Source organism: Scardinius erythrophthalmus (assembly GCF_964197995.2).
Source record: "Scardinius erythrophthalmus genome assembly, chromosome: 9".
Taxonomy (NCBI): domain Eukaryota; kingdom Metazoa; phylum Chordata; class Actinopteri; order Cypriniformes; family Leuciscidae; genus Scardinius; species Scardinius erythrophthalmus.
Genome location: NC_138229.1, coordinates 20,392,985 through 20,413,855, shown reverse-complemented (window position 1 = coordinate 20,413,855; position 20,871 = coordinate 20,392,985). Strand labels below are relative to the sequence as shown.

The 20,871-nt window shown below is 36.8% G+C and overlaps 2 protein-coding genes across 6 annotated transcripts; both read right to left on the bottom strand.

Annotated features, from left to right (window-relative positions):
• Positions 1 to 309: 309 nt before the first annotated feature.
• Positions 310 to 8,352, bottom strand: urod (uroporphyrinogen decarboxylase). 2 transcript variants are annotated; one of them, XM_081375339.1, is made up of 10 exons: positions 8,186 to 8,352; positions 7,142 to 7,254; positions 6,983 to 7,062; positions 6,833 to 6,895; positions 6,552 to 6,749; positions 6,289 to 6,450; positions 6,033 to 6,170; positions 2,876 to 2,976; positions 1,619 to 1,685; positions 310 to 1,234 (listed from the first exon to the last, which is right to left on the bottom strand). In XM_081375339.1, exons 1-10 carry the CDS (start codon positions 8,206 to 8,208, stop codon positions 1,070 to 1,072), a joined length of 1,110 nt encoding a protein of 369 aa, XP_081231465.1. In that variant the 5' UTR covers positions 8,209 to 8,352; the 3' UTR covers positions 310 to 1,069. The 2 variants fall into 2 exon arrangements, with proteins under 2 accessions (XP_081231465.1, XP_081231466.1); XM_081375340.1 differs by lacking the exon at positions 8,186 to 8,352 and adding an exon at positions 7,622 to 7,653 and having other exon boundaries at positions 7,142 to 7,479.
• Positions 8,353 to 8,807: 455 nt separating this feature from the next.
• On the bottom strand, positions 8,808 to 20,849 carry lyn (LYN proto-oncogene, Src family tyrosine kinase). 4 transcript variants are annotated; one of them, XR_014030829.1, is made up of 14 exons: positions 20,530 to 20,658; positions 16,840 to 16,973; positions 16,634 to 16,685; positions 16,446 to 16,542; positions 16,266 to 16,364; positions 16,079 to 16,182; positions 15,846 to 15,995; positions 15,470 to 15,622; positions 14,061 to 14,243; positions 13,894 to 13,970; positions 12,687 to 12,840; positions 12,342 to 12,473; positions 9,409 to 9,982; positions 8,808 to 9,097 (listed from the first exon to the last, which is right to left on the bottom strand). XR_014030829.1 is itself a non-coding variant. In XM_081375334.1 (13 exons), the coding sequence occupies exons 1-13, from the start codon at positions 20,561 to 20,563 to the stop codon at positions 9,780 to 9,782; spliced, it is 1,572 nt and encodes a 523-aa protein (XP_081231460.1). In that variant the 5' UTR covers positions 20,564 to 20,849; the 3' UTR covers positions 8,808 to 9,779. The 4 variants fall into 4 exon arrangements, 2 of the variants coding, with proteins under 2 accessions (XP_081231460.1, XP_081231461.1); XR_014030830.1 differs by having other exon boundaries at positions 16,897 to 16,973; XM_081375334.1 differs by having other exon boundaries at positions 8,808 to 9,982; positions 20,530 to 20,849.
• Positions 20,850 to 20,871: the final 22 nt, after the last annotated feature.

The window sequence follows — 20,871 nt, the reverse complement described above, 5'->3', positions numbered from 1 at the left end:
GAAGTTCAGGGTTCTTCAAAAACATCTTGCGTACGACACGTCATGTGATGTGTTGCTGGGGAATCCCACTCCCACCTTCTCAAAAACAAAAACAACTGGATTTAAGGATTTGTGCTTATTCGTCATTTGGTATTACATCCTCTGGGATTAACATTTCTATTACTAAATGCGAAAGGCAGTAAGAGAGACAGTAATCATAGATCAAGGGGGTAAACCCCTCACCGAAACACTCCTGCAAAACAAAGGGAATAGAAAATCATATGATTTAGGTATGTGACATTCAGCTCAGAGAAATTCCCCTGAGGGATGTTTGTCTTAAAAGGAGGATTACTCTTTATTTCGCTTCATATAAAACATCCATTGAAATGTACACACATTCTTAGTGGTTCATTAGTGTCAGTCACTATTCCAGTGAAGACGGTCTCAGCCCAGATGTTACTATGGCACTGCATTAAAAACAAACCTATACAGCACTTCAGACATAATCACATTCCATCCTCCTTCACTTATTCCACATTCTCCAGTGTACAGTGCATCGGCTCTGATGAAAACACATTAATCTAGCTAAAAAATTATATTAAAGATTGGATGGATTGGTGTGGAGCTATTATAAAATGTAGGTAAAATAGAAAGACGGCCTACATAATAATTGAAATGAGTCAAGCCCAGCCTTTTATGCGAATCTCTGTCAAGAAATATCTGGGACACACTTCACCACAAAATCATTAGAAAAAAAAAAAAAATTACGATTTTGCATAAAGAAAACGAAGCCTACATTTCAGTAAAATTAAGATATTTTGCATTGTGACATTATTTTCATGACAGCTAGGCATATTTTATCCCCAAAACTGTAATGCTTGAAGTTTTACATTGTCTTGAAGATTCGTTTTACTGCAAAAAAAATGCACACTATGGTATTGCTGTATTATTTAGAGTAAAATACAAATGGATTTTTTTGACAGGTTTTGTGAGATTCATCCTAGAACACATCTGATGCTACAGTGAGCGTTTAACTCCAACAGTTGTTGTTTCTCATCGGCTTCAGGTGTTCTGATAGGAGAGTAACGTCTTATTTGCGGTTGAGGAGCTGGCGAGAGTGGGTGTGTACGGCCTCCACGAACGCGCCCACATTTTCTGGATCCATATCAGGGTACAGGCCATGACCCAGATTAGCGATGTAGCCCTTGGTGCCAAAGCCCTCCAACATCCTCTTTACGATCTCTGATATGCGCTCCTGATCACACATAAAGAGAAGTGTTTAGGTTGGATATCATACAAAAGAATTTATCCTCTGTCAAAATCTTTGAGCTAATGTTTTTCAAGTAGGCTGGGCAGTCACACCCCTATAACTTCTGAAATGATGGTGGGAATTTTTTTTTTTTATAATTGGGAGGCGTCAAGACAATGCTATGAAAACCATGCTTGTAATGAATGAGCAATGAAAGCCAGAGATGGCTCTGTGTGGAAAACAGCTGTTCTTAAGGCTCATATTTCTAGCAGGGCCTCAATTTGTAAAAACAAAATGGCCTCTCTAACCAGAACTGAAGCATTGCTTTTCAAACACAAAGCACTATATAGCCTAGACTTTTGTGTTTTTTTCCGAAGTTCATGTCCTCACCTTTGTGGAATATAGAGCGCAGGGATCCATGTTGCCTTGCAGACTAACTTTTCCTCCAGTCCTGACACTGAGAAACACAAACAAGATTATATACACTACCATTCAAATGTTTGCGGTTGAAAATACTTTTTGGGGTTTTGAAAGAATTCATTACTATGATGGCAAATATGTATTTTTAGTAGTCATTACTTCAGTCTTCAGTGTCACATGATCCTTCAGAAATCATTCTAATATGCTGGTTTGGTGCTCAAGAAATATTTCATATTATTAACAGTTGAAAACAGTTGTGCTGCGTAATACTTTTGTGGAAAATGAATTCTTTGATCAGTTTTGATTTGTTTAAGATAATTCCATTTGTAGGCGACTGTACTATTATTTTAAAATGTATTGAAACAGCAATAACAGAGAATAGGTTGCTTGTCCTGCATAAGTATTCAGACTCTACCAAAGCCTTTAATTTGACTAGATTAGAAATCCTATGCTGACATCTGGTTGGCTGTGATTCTATTTCTACAAGTGTAGAAACTGAAGTGTTCAGTTTATACGGATAAAAACACCTAATGCAAATGTAATGAGGACACAACTGTCTTACAACTGACCTCTACATATGAAGCATAAAACAACTCATATAAAAAACAAGACAAGAAAATTTCAACATTAAAGAGTAAAGAGCTCTTTATCCAAAAGAAAAAAAAAACATCATGTGTTTGGATGCACTTTTTTGGAGTTTGGCCAAAACCATTACAGATTAATTTGCAAGGTGGAAAAATGTTTCATGGCTAGATGTTTTATGAAGACCAAAAGCTTTTAGCCAAAACTCAGTGAAATGTTAATAACACTGCCCACAGCTCCATTGTGAAGGTGGTAGTGGCATCATGTTGTAAGACTGGAGGGTATCTTGTTCTTATTTATTCTTATAAAAACAATGGATGGATGGTGTGAATACATATAGGGAAAGACAATCTTTTTTTAAAGTTGTAGAAACAAAAAGGAAAATGTCTTATAATGGGCCATTATAAGACATTTTCCTTTTGGTTCTTTAGAACTAAAAAAGAAAAAAGATTGTCACCAAATAAATTGCCATCAATCTGAAGCAAATCTGTCTGAGAAGAGGCCCAAAAAAAAAAAAAAAAGTTTCAGTGCTGAAGGAACCATGAAGGAACAAAATTACAGTATAGGATCTGGAAGCGAGAACTGCTTAAGAGTCTGAACACTTCTGAATCAGAAATCAGAAAACATCACATCTCTGTGACTGACCGTGCTGAACACGGATCTATGGTCCAGTCGAGACCCACGACTTCATAACCAGACTCAGAGAGGTCCTCAAGTCCATAATGACCATCTTTAGCAAAAACAATCTGCAAATGAAACAGAAAAGACAGAAGTTACAGAGGGTGCAATGGATCATGAAAGAAGACTCTCTTTGGGACTCTTTGTGACCACTAACAAAACCTGACCTGATACTGACAACTAGTGGCAAATGATGTTATTACAAGTGTGGATTAGTCTCTGCATACTCATGCTCAAAAAGAAAATTTTAGCACTATATAATAACATTACAACACTTAACACATCATTTTAATATTCATTCAAACACGAATATAAACTCTAAAATATATAAACATTATGTGATTTTATACATTTTAAATTGCTTTTAGTTTACTTAAAGGTGCACAGTGTAATATTTAGCGGCATCTAGTGGTGAGGTTGCGAATTGCAACTAAGAGAAGTTACGGTGGCCGACAGGAAAATATGTTGTCGCCCAAACCTTTATGCGGCCCTAAGTAGAATTTTATTTGGGGGCCCATAGTGCCACCATTATGACTGACTATTGTCTGTGCTTGATTATTCACAGACTACAAAACACTCCCATTATCAATTTTATTAGTTGTAGCTGTGCTGCTTCGATATCTGCCAGGCATGTTTTTACCCTTCTACGGTTTCAAATTGTAACAGTAGTAAAACAAGAGTGGCCAGGTCTAAATTTGCACTTCAATATTCAAAGTCTTACAGTACTAAGTGGTATACTCAATGCGGTGTACTAAATAAACCAGCAACCAATGCATTTACTGTAAACTAGTTAACCACTTTAATTGCTTTTGGTAAAAAAAAAAAAAAAAAAAAAAAAACCTTTATATAAACAGTATCTTATAATATATATATAAAAAAATAATTACAAAATGGACAATATTAAATTAAATACTTAAATAAGACATAAAATGAACAGATCATATGGACTTGTAACAAGATAACAATAATAAATGTATTAACATTATGAAAATTCTGTCATTATTTACTCACTCTCCATGTATCAATTTCTTTCTTCTGCTGAACACAAAAGAAGATATTTTGACGAATATGTGTAAACAAACAGTTGATGGACCCCATTGATTTCCATAGTATTTTTTTTTTCCTATATGGAAGTCAATGGGGACCAGCAACTGTTTGGTTACCCACATTCTTCAAAATATCCTATTTTGTGCTCAGCAGAAGAAAGAAATTGATAGATGGAGAGTGAGTAAATAATGACAGAATTTTCATTTTTGGGTGATCTATCCCTTTAACTATCCATGTATACTATAGGCTGCCGTCCCGCTTCTAACAAAGTGACAGATGCAACTGATCACTTTTACTTTAGACATAACCAACTATATGTAAACCCTGTGTGTATTTGACAGTATTTGCACAATCAAACACAATTTAGATTGCGTGTCCCGTAATTAACTCTATCGCTGCATTAACATGTGATGTGAATGTACGTTGAGTTACAGGTCACGGTCGGACCATAGTTTGGGGGCCCCCTAGTGGTGGCGGCGGGGCCCTAAGCAGTCGCTTAGTTCGCTTATAGGGAGGGCCGGCTCTGCGACTGAGACAGCAGAGAGTAGCCAGTTAAGCAATCTGGTTTCTTTACAAAGATAAATTAAGAAATTAGCTTTACTTAATTATTCAGTAAATCGATATGTTATTGCGAATATTATTGTTACTTGTTCATCATTGTGTCAGTGTTTTATTTGCTGACTTTAGCTAGCTTCTTTGCACAAAGAACAACATAGTGACTAAATGCGTTTGTCCGTTTAGGGCTACTGTAGAAACATGTCAGTGCATTTCAATGTAAGGGGACCCGCGGTGTATGGAGATAGAAATGGCTCATTCTTAAGGGGCTGTTTACACGACACCGCTTTCAACTAAAAACCTAAAACTTTTTATGCGTTTTGGCTGTTTCGTTTACATGACAACGCGGTTTTGGGTGCCTGAAAACGCAAGCTTTTAAAAACGGGTTTCAAAGTGCAAGTTTTTGAATACGGTCTCCGTGTAAACAACAAAAACACAATCTCTGAAGATGATAACATCATGCATATGCGTATAATGTGTTCAGTCTTTAGTGTTTCATCACTATCTAATGGCCTGGCCACAGAATACAGGGTTTTTAGTCGTTTTCGCGAATCTGTGTGAATGGGGATCGTTTTGACAATGGTGTCGTCTGTAAGCGGAAACTCTCTCGGTTTTAAGCACATCGTTGTCGTGTAAACGTACCCTTAGGTAATAAAAACATAATGGTTAATTAAGTAAGGCCTTTATACACTACTGAAAACATAGTTATGTATATGATATTGTATTTCTGCCATAGACTGTAAAAAATAGATTTCTGCCAAAAGATCCTCCTAAATGTTACACAATGCACCTTTAAGTGTCATGCACGAGATGTTGCAAAAGACGCGAGCGCAACGGTAAAATAAGTCTGTCTAGCGCGTTTACATTTAAAAACAATGAGAAAAATGGCCCAGTGGAATGGAAAAACACATTTGACTGTGCTACTATGGTCCAGTCGAGTATTTACGTTCTTTTTCAATCTTTGCCGTGCGCTCGCGTCTTTTGCAGCATCTCACGCATGATGAGGCATTCTAAAAACACGGGGCTCGAGTTAAAAGTTCAACTTTTTTTAAAAAACGCATCTCTAGACCTTTTTTGTTCCACTGAACTGCGTCTTGCATTTTTAATAGGAAAAACACATTCTGTGTGAACATTCTAAGATACTTCTTTCAAAAACAAAAATTTTATGGTATGTAACAATTCAAATGAACATTAACCACTGTTATTTTATAATAATATAATATAATATTTTCTTAAAATTTAAATAATAATACCTTCTTCTTTCACTATTAATTTTGCTCGAAAAAATGGCATTGCAGCAATTCTCATGGTACTAACTTCTTGGGATGTTTTTTGAAAGACATCAGCTACTTATTAATTAAAAGTTATTATGTGTTACTAAAATATTTGCAAGAGTGGAGAAAGACGGTAAAAAAATGAACGTTAATAAAGGTAACAAATGTTCAAATAAAAGTTAATAAAAAACAAATCTTAGTAAAAAACTAAATACAGTGCATAAGCTCAAAAGATAAACTCTACTCACCATGGGCACATTGTCTAAACCAGATTCTTTGATCTTGTCCTTAACACGGCGAGCAATGTCTCTCAGATATGGCAGAGAAAACTCTTTAAACTCCACTGGGCCCAAACAACCAGTATGGGACTCGAAAACCTGCAGAGCCTAAAAGAAAGACATTTAGTGACAACTGTTTAAAATACATTCTGTCTGTAAAAACAAAACAGTGCTACAGAATTTTAAATGGCTACCCTCCTTCACATCATCTCACTCTTTCTCTCACCTGAGCTCCAGCTTTCACCTGCCCAAGAAGATACTCCACGATGACATCTGTTAGCTGGCTCAGTAGTTTGTGGCTGGCCTCTGGGTACCTGTAGAGCCAGCGTTTAGCCTTCGAGTGTGTCACAGAGCCTCCTCCTTCAATCATGTAGGACATTAGAGTCCACTGGCGTTCATAAAAGACAGAACAGATGACGATTGAGGCCATTGTGTTCTTTTTAAAGCAGTATCTCTAGTTATGTGAGGATCGGTGCTTGTTTTTCTCACCGGAGCTCCAGTGAAGCCAATGAGAGGAACTTTTCCCTCTATTTTGTGTCGCGTCAGTGTGATGGCTTTAAAAACGTAGTCGAGTTCAGACGACACGTCCACTTTAGTCTTCAGTCTCTGCAGATCTTCAGGCTCCTTCAGTGGTTCTGGGAATGTGGGGCCTTTTCCTGGACTCATCTGAACCTCCATTCCCATGGCCTGCTCATACACATTTCAAATATGAAAAGACATGCACACAATGTTAATTTGGTAAGTTAGAGGTCAAATTATGTGTCAATGACCTGAGGGACCACCAAGATGTCAGAGAAGATGATAGCAGCATCAAATGGGAATCGTCGGAGTGGCTGAAAACAGATAATTGAGAGTGTTAAAACTAAATATGCTACAAATATTAGAAGGAAGAAGGTGAGAAGGTGCTCAGTGGTGTTAACCTGTAGTGTAAGCTCACAGCAATCTTCAGGGGAGCGGCATGTCTCAAAGAAATCTTTCCCTGCCCTAAATTCCCTGAACTCTGTAAAACAGATAATAAAGGATGAAAAGAATAACTTCATGAGAAATGACAGCATGTAGCACTGGAGACTGATACATACCTGGCAGATAGCGGCCAGCCTGTCTCATACACCACACTGGAATGTGCTCAATCTCCTCTCCTCGCGCAGCTCTTAGGAATGTGTCGTTCTTAAGCTCTGGAAAGCTTTTGGGGCTGGGATGGAAAACAGCAAAAACAAAATATGTCAATATTTAATTCACAACATTACTTTTCTTCAAATCTTCAAATCTGAATTCATGTATCGTTTGAGTCCCCTCCCTCAGGTCCTGATGATCAGGTTTCACAGATGTTTTAAGCAGCAAGTGAACAGAGTAGATAAGGGCTTCTGAGATCAGGGGCCTAACGGTTTCCTTATTCTTCACAGACTGATAAGCATTTCTGCTGCACAAAACACACCCTGTCATCCTGTCATCCACATAGTCATGCATATATACACTACTCTTAAACATTTTGAAGAAATTAATACTTTAATTCAGCAAGGGCACATTAAATTGGTCAAAAGGGACATTAAATAGCCTACCTTTACATAGTTGCTGCTTCATGTTTTTGTATCTTTGATCAATAGAAAGTAACAGTGTGATAATAATAACTTCATAAACTAATAACATAAAGAAGACAGTAGAGGTTGAATGAACAAAATAATTCATTAAATATTAATGATTTGATAACAATACCCTCTATAACTATTAATTATTGCATATTCAATACTGACAAAATGCTGTTTGAGCATTATTCACTTTATTATCCCTCTATTGTGATTTAAAGAACGACATTTCGGAGTGCCATTATTATTGGTTACTTTTACTTTAATGTTTGACACTTTGAACTGTACAGATTTTCCACATATCAAGAAAACATGTTTTCAAAACGAAACTGCTTAACATGCAACTTCTCTGACAGTAGCTAACGTTAGGCTACTTCTTGACGCCCTGTAAAAACGTCTTCTGCTTTTGTAACAGGACGGTTGTAAATAATTCTTAACTTAAATGTTATTTTATCATGTCACTGAGCTCTGGCCCTATAACAATACATATAGAGTAATCATCCAACTACTCCAATCAGCATTCATTCATCATTAACTTACAGAATCAGACTGTCCTTGTCCATTATTACCGGCTTCAACGAAGAGCTTCAGTGGAATTCCTCATACGTGACAAGCAGTTTTACCGTAAGACAGTGTTGTAACGGGATGAATAACGTCACGCCTCCAAACTGAAGGGCGCGGCCATCTTGAAATCATCATCTGACCATAAGTAGGCAGGACTTAAAAGGGGACGCGACTTAAATGAATAGTTAATCATGATTTACTCACCCCTATGCGGTTCCAAACCTATATGAGTTTCTTTGTTCTGTTGAACAAAAATTAGGAAGAATGTTGGTAACCACACAATTGACAGTAGCCACCGACTTCCATAGTAATTATTTTTCCTATATGGACGTCAATGGCTACCATCAACTGTTTGGTTACCAACAATCTTCAAAATATCTTATTTTGTGTTCAACAGAAACTCATACAGATTTGGGACAACATAAGGGTGAGTAAATCATGATATAATTTGTATTTTTGGGTGAACTTTCCCTTTAAAGAGGATGCCTATCAGAGTCTTAAAACAGTAAAAGCCTACTGTACACTTTTTTTCAAGGTAATATCCTTAGTTTTCAGCAGCATTGTATTTTATGACCCAGAACTCTTTACAATCTAGAACTGCATTACTAATCACAACATATTCACTTTATTAGGTTTCTAGATAATGTACAGAATATTTTAAATGTACAAAGCATTTAATTCTTAGCTAATCAAAGGCAGGGCATTGTATAGGTTTAATTACAAATTTATGATAAAATATTGCCTTCTGCCACTGTTCATTATTGTAACATTTTCAATATTGTTATTAAAAAAAGAAAGAGAGAGAGAGAGAGAGAGAATGCCATGCTCATTATCACCTTTACAGTGGTTTACAGTGCATGGATTTCATTTGATCATAATTGTAAGGACCTCCAAATATTAATGCTTCCTTTGCAAAGGAAAATAGAGTTATTACTAAAATAGAGTCATAAAGGTAGCTGCATAATTTCATGTATAAATTATTTATACCAATTTCAAACACATGTGAGACATAAAAATGTGTTTTGCAACATTCATTTTATGATCATTTATATCATTACTGTACTGTTATGTGTATGTAACTTGAATTTTAATTGAATTAAAATGTATTGGTATAGCTCCTTTCACAGTAAATATCCTTCCAATGCAGCTTTACGGCTTTAACTGTCTTGGACGCCCCTACAAATATATTTTTTGTAAACATTTTATTTTCTCTTAATTTGTTTGCATAACCCATAGAAACCCAGATTCTAGTTTTCAAACCCCTAGTTTTTAAAATAAGAGATGTTGTGGTGTGTAAAAATAACTATAAAACTTTGATAGGTTACTTTGAAATATAAAATTATTTATAAATTGAAATGTAGCCATGGAAATGTGAATGTGAAGAGCAAAAGTTGCAAATAGGCAGTTAAAACTTCAATTTGAAGCAGAGATAGAAAATCTTAACCTTGCTTACATATAAGTAAGCAGATGCAATTATTAGTTACATATTAGTACATTGATTCATAGATAAATCACAAATCTTTTGATCATCTTGAAACAGTACAAAAATACGATGGATGATTTCGCATCCTCATGGCTGCTGTTGGTACTGGCCCTCAGTGGCTGTGTAGAAGTCATCTAGTACACTCTGAATATAGTCAAACGTGGGCCGGTCATCGGATTTACTCTTCCAGCACGAGTTCATGATCTCGTAAAGTTCAGCAGGACAGTTTTCAGGCCGGGGCATCCGGTATCCTCTCTGGACAGAGTTCATGACTTCACTGTTACTCATGCCTGAAGCAAAGAAAAAAGAAGGAAGTGCAAGGGTAAGTGGACAGATAAAGAAGAGAAAGAAACTGAAACAGAGTCTCATTTATTGTGTTTACTTTTCAGAAAGAATTTATTTTTATTTTTTTATGTTTAAAGGGGTCTTTCACCGCTGGCAAAACGGGCTTTCAATAAAACTTGGCTGCCAATGCAGTTGAAAGGTAATTTTATTTTATTTAAATTTTTTATCTGTGCTACCTGACAAGAGAAAACAGAGAAAAAGGCTATCGTCTTCCCTTTTGCCAAATAGGTAAGAAAACTTCAACACCCATAATCATGTTGCTGTCCAAGGCCACTCCCACCAGCAGTGTTGCCAAGTCCGCAGTTTTCCCACTGAATTGGATTACTTTTACACTGTTGCTGCAGGTTGTTTTTCTAGTCTGTGGGTTTAAGACCATTCGGTGTTGTGCCGAATTCTGTGACCCTACCCAGCAAATGACATCTGGCTCAGTTGTGGCCCACATCTCCTACATTCTTCTGACTCACATATCGCATGGAATGACGGCGATGACACAACCTGAGTGTGACTGGCAATAGCATGCATGTCCGGGCTTCACACATCAAGCCGGTTTTAGTGTTACGAGTTATGGCTTGCTGTGTGTAACCCAGATGTTGCCCATGTAAACGTTGGTAACCTTTTGTTTTCATGTTTCCTGGTTTGCCATGTGCTCCCCTTTGTCATGTGATTCCCTTCTTCTCATGTGATCATGTCATGTGCTTCCCATGTGCTTATGTAGTTCACTGTCTTGATTGGTCACAGGTGTGTCTTGTTTACTCATCAGTCCTTGTGTTTTTAAGACCTCATGTCTGCCTTGTTACTTTGTCTAGTATTGTCCCTGTAACCATTGTCGGTGAGTTTCATGTCTAGTCTAGTCTAGTCTAGTCTAGTCTAGTCTAGTCTAGTCTAGTCTAGTCTAGTCTAGTCTAGTCTAGTCTAGTCATTCAAATACTGCACTTGGGTTTTATCAAAGTTGCCTACAGTGAAATCATTACACCCTGATATGTACGCTATCTGGACAGTAGGCCCTGTAGTGACAGAAGGGTTAGGATTAGGATTGGGATTAGGAGTAGGTCAGATTAGTGCAATACAGCACCTAGTAGCGTCACAGAATTCAGCACTACACTGGAACAAGATTTTTTGGGGCGGGTTTTGTTATGCAAACCTGGAAACTCTGTCCACCAGTCTGTTTTAGATACTCTTACCAGAGTTAAGTACCACCTTGCTTTAGTAGAAAATACTTCTTAGCGAACTGTTAGTCATTATGGTGTCGATTTGTATCGTTCCCAGGTGCAAGAATTCAAAGGGTAAATGTTTAGCGGGAGTGAGTTCCGTTCGGTTTGTAGTCAACGAGTGGAGAATGAGTAAACATTGTTCATTTACATATAATACCAACATTGTAGCAATACAAAGCGCGGGTGGAAAATCGGCAAAGTTACACTTTTAGGCAAGACACCACAGGTGAAAATGGTAAAATTGTAACTTATAAATATCACCATACTTCCCTAGGTGATTAGTCACAGTACAAGACAATTGTTTTGTATTACAAGTTTTCTGAATTTTTATGTTTAAATATGCAAATGAGGCATTATCTAATTAAATAATCACTAATTTGCATACATTTCCAGAAAAGAAATCTGAGCATTGGAAGAAGCCAGGTTCAAAATTCTTGTTTCCTTTTGTTGACATATTAGAGTTGAAGGTTTTTACATAGGGGATACAATCAGAAAATACTGCATGTCAAAATTACACTAAATTTCTGGCTTAGTGCATGAGAAAACACTCATTTTCAGAAAAGTGCCTTTAAAGATATGTATTGTAATTAAATTCTACAGATGCAAATAGATCAAGTATAATAAAATATTTCCACTAGTCTGAAGGAAGACATTGTGGAAGCAAAATGGATCAAAATCTTAAAATTGACCAGTGCATGAACAACAACAGTTTTCCCTGTAGTGTCTTACCTTAATTTAGCGAAACAATATTAAGTTTAACACGTGACCCGTCCAACATAGCTACATGGCTCAACCAATGGTGTGAGTTTGTTTAACCAATGAGTGTTCAGGAAACCGATCATTATTTTTGCAGTTACATTTAGTAACATTAGCCGCACAGAAACAATCAATCCACCTTTCAGATGTATCAAATTGACAAAAACTGCAATACTTAAACGTATCTAACACAATATGACAAGTAGATGGCGACAAAGTCCTGACAAAAGATTTAGTTTGGTCGCCATTACTCCACTGCAGCTCTCTCCTGGAGTTATGCTGATAGCTGGCATTACACTCAAATGTAATCAGGGAGCCATTAACACAATTAAATTACCTGGATAAGGAATTTTCCCATATGTTATAATTTCATACAGAAGAACCCCAAAGGACCACATATCCGATTTGATGGTAAAAGATCCGTAGTTGATGGCCTCAGGTGCCGTCCATTTGATAGGAAATTTTGCTCCTGAATTAAAGAGAGACAGAACACATCCTCAAATTCACACGTATCAGTCAGCTCCTCTGATTCCACCACTGGCGCAGGGAAACCATCACAATATCAGTATGCATAACAGACTAAAACAAGCACGGCCTGGAGTGGCGTCTGACATAGTAATGCTGTAGAAAATGACCTGTCCATCCAGTATGCTGTTAAACCTCTGACAGGTGTCACACTCACCTTCTCTGGCTGTGTATTGGTCATCCTCAATTACTCTGGCCAGACCAAAATCAGCTATTTTGCACAAAAGGCTTTCTGAAACCAGCACATTAGCTGCTCTCAGGTCACGGTGGATATAATTCTTCTTCTCAATGTAGGCCATACCTTCAGCTATCTGCAGAGACACACACAAGCAGACATATGCTATCTTCCGGAGTTTATGGTCAGTCCGATTTAAAAAAAAAAAAAATTAATACTTTTATTCAGCAAGGATGCATTCATTTGATCGAAAGTGACAGCATATTAGAATGATTTCTGAAGTATCACGCGACGCTGAAGACTAAAAATTCAGCTTTGCCATCACAGGAATAAATAACATTTTAAGATATATTAACAGAGCACAGTTATTTGTGATTGTAATAATATTTCACAATATTACTGTTTTACTGTTATGATATGAATAAATGCAGCTTGGTGAGCATAAGAGACATTTTTTCAAAAACATCTAGAATTTTACAACCCCAAACTTTTGAACAATCGTGTATGCATATGTATGTGTGTACATAATGCGGCATTTAGGTTAGTAGAGTTTAACAGTAAATGAGCAGTTGTTGGGTTTTTCCACTTTAGAATTGGGTGTAGTTTTCTCAGTTAATTTTAACCAAGTAATAGTTGCTTTAACACAGGGAAAAAGATGTTCTCACTTCTCCATCAGCATCCTCTTTCACTCTCTGAAACAGGATGTTCACTTTTGCTATTTGCTGCTGTTTTACCAGAAGTAAGACTCAAATTAATCCTGAAGTCCTAAAGACTTCTAATGAAAACACATTTTCTTCTTAGATTACATGGATCATTCTTTGAATCAGTAGTTATGACTGTAAATACTGTATGAATTCTATGATGCTTTAACCTGTCATATTTTTTCATTCGTCCAATTGATTGATAAAAGTTACCTTAGTATTATTCTCGTTGCCTCATAATAATAGAAATGTATACTTAAACTTGAATTTGTGGATCTAATGAGATGTTTCATATCTGAGAAAATGAATACGTATTCTTTGTTTTTAAATACTGACAGACAAGAGAATCAGTTCCTCTTTTTCTTCAACTAATGGAAAAAGTTTAATCAGCCCCATGACGCAAAACCCTCAAAAGTTACTCCAGAAATACAGAAATGGAGGGCTAAGAGAAGAGCAGGCTGATTTATGTCTTGAACAAATATGTTTACCTGAGCAGAAAAATCGATTAGCTTTGGTAACTGTACTTTGCAGCCAGCTTGACTTTTCAAGAAATCCAATAAACTTCCTGAAGAAGAGGAAACAAACATTTGCTATAACTCTCATATCAAGGCATATTCTCTCATTTGAATTATCAGAAGAGTATGTATTTCAGTACCGTTCGCCATGAACTCAGTGATGATGTAGATGGGCTCAATTTTGGTGACGACAGCATAGAGGCGCACGAGTCTGTCGTGCTGTAACGTTTTCATCAGGTTGGCCTCCTCTAAGAAGGCTTCCACTGACATTGTGCCCGGCTTCAGCGTTTTCACTGCCACTTTTGTGCTGTTATTGTAGTAGGCTGCAAACAAAATGAAACCATAAATAAACATGCATGATATTCCTCTGTGGTCAATAAAGATCTTCCTGTTCGAATGCCACACACAGTTGCAGTCCAACTACAAAACAGTGAACTAAAAGCTGACAAACACGAAACCTAGTGAGAATCAGTGTTGATGTAGGAATTGTTAGTCAGTCTTTTTTAGGAACTGACTCCAAATCCTCACATTTTCTCACCAATTTTCTCACTTACGTAACGCACAGCTATCCATAAACTACATTTCTCAGAAGTGATGACAGCTCCACAGAGTGAAGGACGATTACTGGCCACAGAGAAGTAAAAAGAATTCAGATATGTTGCACAACTCTGAACTTGTATTGTTATTCTTGTTCCACTTAAATGCCATTTCCCGTTTAACAACACAGACGACTTCCACACCTTTGAAGTGGTTTGCATACTAATATCTACTGGACATTTAATGCCCAAATGTGCATTTGAGCAGTTCAAATCCAATAGTTGGTCTAAAATTTAGCTGAGACATTACAAAGTAGGGGAACACCGAACAGTACTAGGAAGTCTTTCCGTTGAGTGCTTCTGTCATCATACAGACTTATAGTGTGTCAAAGGTCTGGCAACGCTGTGCCAACAAGGTCACAGGGGCGGCTAAGGAAACATCTTGGCCACGGGCAGTCGAGAGCCATTTGTATATTTGCTAAGACCGCTTCCTGCAATTCATCATGTCGGCTACATTGGAAAGAGGCACATGAATAATAACGAAATCCAAATGCAAATCCTGCGTCAACTGCATAGCAGTTTCCTCCTCAGATCTGACTGATAAGAGTCTCGTCTGTGCCGGGTCTCTGTGTACTATCAGTCTGAGCTATAAGGGAGCCATTCATGCCCGCCAGAAGTCACAGCAGGAAGACTCGAGATTTGAATGCGTGTCGTCAAAGCTTTTATGCCTCAAAGAATTAGATAATAACAGTAAGCCTACACATGTTCAAAGAAGATCTTTTAGGTTGATTAATCGATACAAACACAGAAGGATGTCACTTCTAAGCCCACTGAAGAGCACATTAAACTGTGTTTTTTTTTAAATCACACACTTGGGGGAGCTTAGAAACGGAGAGAATTTGAATAACAAGACCATAAAGAGAGCAACCCTCCATGATTAAATGTATGTTTGTGACTTCCAGATATTTTCGTAAAGCATTGTCAAGCTGGAGGGATTATTTTCCTTAACTCACCCATCCACACCTCTCCAAACTGCCCGGCTCCGAGCTTCTTCACCATCTTTATGGATTCTTTAGAGATTTCCCAGGCATCTTTGTCCCAAGGTTTCTGTGCTTTGGGCTTCTCACATGATCTCTCTAGTTTTCGACATAATCCGTCTGATTGTTCTGTGACAAGATTAGGTAAAGAGTGTACATAATATATATATATATATATTCATTCTAATGTGCTGATTTGCTGCTCAAGAAACATTTCATATTAATGTTGTGCTACTAAAATGTTTCTGATTCTTTGAAAAATAGAAAGTTCAAAAGAACAGCATTTATTTGAATAATAAACATCTTACTGACCCCAAACCTTGAACTGATTCTGTGTATACATATAACTTACTGTGGTAATGTTTTATCATGCTGTTGATGTCTTTGAATGTGATTTTTGGAGATATGTAGTAGCCGCCATTATCCAGAGATCTGATCTTATAATGTTTAACAACATCCTGCCCTTGAGCATCCACATCTCTGATTGACAGTGAATAACTTCCTGTTCACAACAATGAATATGTTACACCACAATTTTATATTTCCACAAAAAAAAAAACGGAGCAAATACTAAACAGTGCACACCTTTTGAGGTTTCACTCTCCCGTATTAGGTAAGATCCAGGTTTGTTAGCGGGTGCCAACAACTGTCTCTCTGCATCCTTCCTTGTGATTTCTCTGAAGAACCATCTAAATTGTGCGTCAAAAGAAATGTTCGTTAGAAAAAATGTGTCTTGTTTTGTTTATAAATCATTGTATTGAGAAGCCCTCACTCTTCTGTCTCCATTGTGTCTGCTTCTGCAACATAGTTTGAGGGAATGAATCCTTCCTTTCGTGTGGTCAAAGACTTTGCCTTCCACCACTCTCCATGCCTGAGAAAAAAAAAACACATTTCATGATAACGGGCAAAGAAAAATAAGAGTAGAGAAAGAATGATGACGGCATTCACCCACTCTTCAAGGATCTCTAACTTTTCTCCTTTTTTAAAGCCCAGATCGTCATCATGAATGGCTTCATATGGATACAAAGTGATGACTAGTTTTTCCTTTTCTGTATAAAAAATTAAATAAAAGCAATTTTACAAAAACAGTTCAAAGCTATAGAAGGACGCAGAATGTGGAACAAAGATCGTCAGACCTACTTTCCATTTTTTCGAACACCTGACCAGGCAGGAGGCCGGAAGTCTGATTATTCTGCGAAATAAAACATTTCTCATTCATGAGATAACCATGGAAATGTTTTCAAAGTATCAGAAACCCTTCTCTTCGGAATCTAAGGTCAAAACATCAAGGTTGATTTTAACTTGACAAGACTGAATGTGTTCCCCTCATCTAGCTCACTACTTACTATATGAGGCTTATAGGAGGTTGGATCTCTCACATATACAGTTTGGTCAGTACGTACTGGCTGGTGTTTGTTCCCTTCAATCACACCTCCATTTTGGTCACCATCCAACTTGGATTTTTTACAACCCATGTTTCCTGCAAGGAAAAGATTAACCACTGTCATATCATAAAACATGAAGCGAATTTGGAATTAAATCAAAACAAACAAAGTTCATGAAACGCTTCACATCAAAATACTGCATTACATTACGGCCCGGTTTCACAGACAGGCCTTAGTTCAATCACGGCATTCAAGTAGCTTTTATAAACGTGCCTTAGAAACAAACATTACTAGTGTGCATCTGGAGACAAAACAATGGCACTGACATATTTGAAGATATTTCAGTGCAAGTTGCTTTCAGTTGAAACAGCTCAAACATTCATTTTAGTCTGAGACTAGGCTTAAGCCGTGTCTGTGAAACCGGGGGGAGATCAACAAGTTTAACACTCGTATTACTATAGATGTCATTGTTTCATTAATTAAGGATAATTAAACTTGAATCGACTTTGAATAGGTCTTCATATTGAGAACTGACGGAGAGGAGATTCCACACCACGATTATTTCCATCAACACAGGTATAAATGATATTGATTTTTCAATGCCAGATATGATACAGAAGATTATCTAATTAGTATTAGACGATTGATAAGTAGAACCGATTTAAACAATTTTTTTTTATATATTTATGCTATTTGACACAAAATGAAATCATTATACTATTACATTAAAACATTGATTGAATATTTGAACATTTATTAAATGTATTTTAAATATTATATCATTTATGGCATTGTATTTACACAAAGTTTTTTTCCAATCCAGATGACCGCAGCATCTTAGTTTTTATCTTTGTTTAATTGTTAATATACACATTTATTACTTGAGAATGAATGGTTATTTGTGACCCTTGACCACAAAACCAGTCTTATGGGTCTTTTTATTTATTTATTGAGATTTCTACATCATCTGAAAGCTGAATACATAATCTTTCCATTGATGTATGGTTTGTTAGGATAGGACAATATTTAGCCGAGATACAACTATTTGAAAATCTGGAATCTGAGGGTACAGAAAAATCGAAATATTGAGAAAATCTCCTTTAAAGTTGTCCATTTCTATTGGCAAAATATCTTCATGGAACATAACCTTTACTTATCCTAATGATTTTTGGCATAAAAGAAAAATCTATCATTTTGACCCATACAATGTTTTGTTGGCTATTGCCAAAAATATACCCGTGCAACATAAGACTGGTTTTGTGATCCAGGGTCACATTTTGGTTATACACATGGGAAGTAGAATATAACTTATTTCAGAATTTTGTTTCAAATGCTGTATCCCATGATGAATAAAATTAAGTCATGGAGAACTCCTTTATTTTGCATTTAAAACAGTGATGTGTGCTCATCCACGTAGGACATGAGAAGTATCAAATCACTCAGTAAAAGACAGCCAGATATCATATAGCCTACAGCAAATAATAACACGCCCTCTTCAACGTGTTAAAAAGAACACTTGCAGCTTGCAAAATCCAACAGAAGGTCAGGTGAACACATTATAGCAAACATTACAGTTCCAAGCAATGTCCTGTTTAATATAAATCATCAACCAAGATGCTTCAGAGGCTTTTCAAGGTTAGCGATTCATAGGGAAGAAACCAAGGTATTTCCCACGGAATAGATGTCCTTTCCTTATTCTCACAGCTTAGAATATTGGGGAGAGGTAAACATTCTCTATCAAAATCAGGGTTGTTGTGGATGTCATAACAAATGGGTGTCAGCTTCACCAAAGCAACGGCAACAGGATTATCAGGAGGAAATGCATCTACTGTGAATCTCTTAGGCAATCCACTTCAGGTCAATAAGCAGTAAACGCTGAATAACTTCATCTCCTTTTTCTATTTACCAGGCTACAATTCAAACAACAAATAAAAATATACAATGAACTCTTAGGAAAGGAGGCAAATGGCTGCGTAATTTTAAAAAAGAACCTTATTTCATCAGATCCCATAGTTTGACCCAGCATTGCCCTCCCTCTGGGAAATTCTGACAAGATTGTTTGGTAATTATTTCCAACCTTTGGTATTTCAGGAAATGTTTAACACTGTTTCCTTTTGACCAATTCAGTGCCCAAAGTAGCCAAAAGAAAATCTTAGTCAATACTGTCTGAGCACCTATAATGTAGCAAAGCAAAGTCCAAAACAGAGATTTCTATATCTCTCAAAGCAACAGATATTGTTTTGTACATATTACAATCGATGTGATATACTGTAAGTAATAAGGAAGAAACCGGGGAAAAAGTGCCCTCCATTGTCCTGAAGGTGAAACTTCTTGTTAAACTTGGTTAAATGGCTACACAACACTCGGATGAAACTGCATATGTTCCTGTCCTGGACTCCAGTATTTTTAGATGTCAGCAGGAAACTAGTAACAAGGATATAATGCTAGATTAATGCGTGAGCAAGCAGGCCACTGGGGCTGCACACTTCCTCCTCTGACCAGCTTCTCTAGGGCGTTCAGTAACACAGGAAAGACAGAGACACACAAAAGAACTCTCAACTACTTCTGAGTTTCAGTCTACAGCCTGTCTGAACGCTATATGCACCTTGAGATTGACTTGTTGAATGATGCAACTTAATACAGGCTATTTAACTCTAGTTTTAGTAGCCTGCAGATACAGACATTTGAGAGGCTGGGGGAGGGACAGTAAGTCAGTAGGCCTGATTTCTGAGAAAAAAAAAAAAAATATTGAAAAGGGTGTCTCTGCAACAACTCAGGTCAAGTGTCATGGTGTAAAAACTCAAAATCTTTATCTAAAAATAACATGGGAAGCATGCCATCAGAAGGACGCCAACCTTAACATAAAGTTCATGTTTTGCATGTTATTTTTAAGCAAGACACAAACTAAATTAAATCAATATTTCGAGGATATAAAATTATATTGAGTTACTAATGTAATTTTAATGCTGACATTATTTCTCTGATGTATTCCCTCACATTCCTTAAGGGAAATAAAAATGGATTCAAATGAGAGATGACTTGATCTTAGATTTAATGAACGTTTTAGTTCATTTTCAAATCAATTTTTTGATCACAGGCCTTGATATCTCAGAAAATCTGAGAACATTTTGAGATCTTGTCTGAAAATGTATAGGAAACGTGAGATTGGAATGTTTTATGTTATTTATATGAGACACTTCAGAACGACTTTGAATTAATTTGTGATTTCTCTTTTCTATGGGAAATGTGATTTGTAATGTGCGTGATGACTGGCCAAAATAATATTTCTAAAACTCTCTCTGAGAGATGAAAGTGATCATTTAAAATCCACGAGTTAATGATTATCCAGATTTTACAGCCAGTTTATTAGCCTAACGTTACTCCAGAAAATTATTTAGGCTGACCGGCTTTTTAATATTTTTTGTAGCCGAGTTTCCATCAAACACAATTACACACCACTAAATTATTATCTCATTAAAAAACCCTACCAAAAAGAAATACCGATTAAATATTTTTCACTAAGAAGACAGGCAAACACCGATACATGCACTGGGTTAAACCGTTAAATTACAAATTCACTGTAACATCAGTACAGATTTAAAAAAAAGTATTTACAAAAGTAGAGAAGATAAGAAAGAAGGGTCCACCTACCTGTCAAATGTCCGAAAAAGAGGTTAACTCGCATTAACTGGGAATAGTTTCTGAGAGAAATGCCTGTCGAGTGCGCGCTCTCTGACTCTCATTGAAGCGACACACGCACACACAAACACAGAATGAGGAACCCGAGACTGGACGCCTGCTGTTTTTACTGCTCTTTCAACTTCCTGGTGTACAGTATTCACCCTGTTGATCAGAGTTCTGTTTTATTTGTTTGCATAAAACCGCAGTGACATTAAGTTTGCCAAATGTAGGTTCTGCAGCTATTGGAAACAACTCGCGAAAGTGGTAGGAACATACTATTATTTGGTAGTGACGTTTCGAATTGACGTTTTT

What these genes read in the sequence shown, in the direction of transcription:
- urod (XM_081375339.1), bottom strand. Translation starts at nt 8,208, where the DNA reads ATGGACAAGGACAGTCTGATTCT. An exon ending in GACAAGGACAGTCTGATTCT is followed by an intron (nt 7,255 to 8,185) that starts GTAAGTTAATGA and finishes TTTCCATCCCAG; the next exon opens with CCCCAAAAGCTTTCCAGAGC. An exon ending in TTGGCTTCACTGGAGCTCCG is followed by an intron (nt 6,451 to 6,551) that starts GTGAGAAAAACA and finishes TATGAACGCCAG; the next exon opens with TGGACTCTAATGTCCTACAT.
- lyn (XM_081375334.1), bottom strand. Translation starts at nt 20,563, where the DNA reads ATGCGAGTTAACCTCTTTTTCGGACATTTGACAG. An exon ending in GGAGAGTGAAACCTCAAAAG is followed by an intron (nt 15,996 to 16,078) that starts GTGTGCACTGTT and finishes TGTTGTGAACAG; the next exon opens with GAAGTTATTCACTGTCAATC. An exon ending in CCAATACACAGCCAGAGAAG is followed by an intron (nt 12,474 to 12,686) that starts GTGAGTGTGACA and finishes TCTTTAATTCAG; the next exon opens with GAGCAAAATTTCCTATCAAA.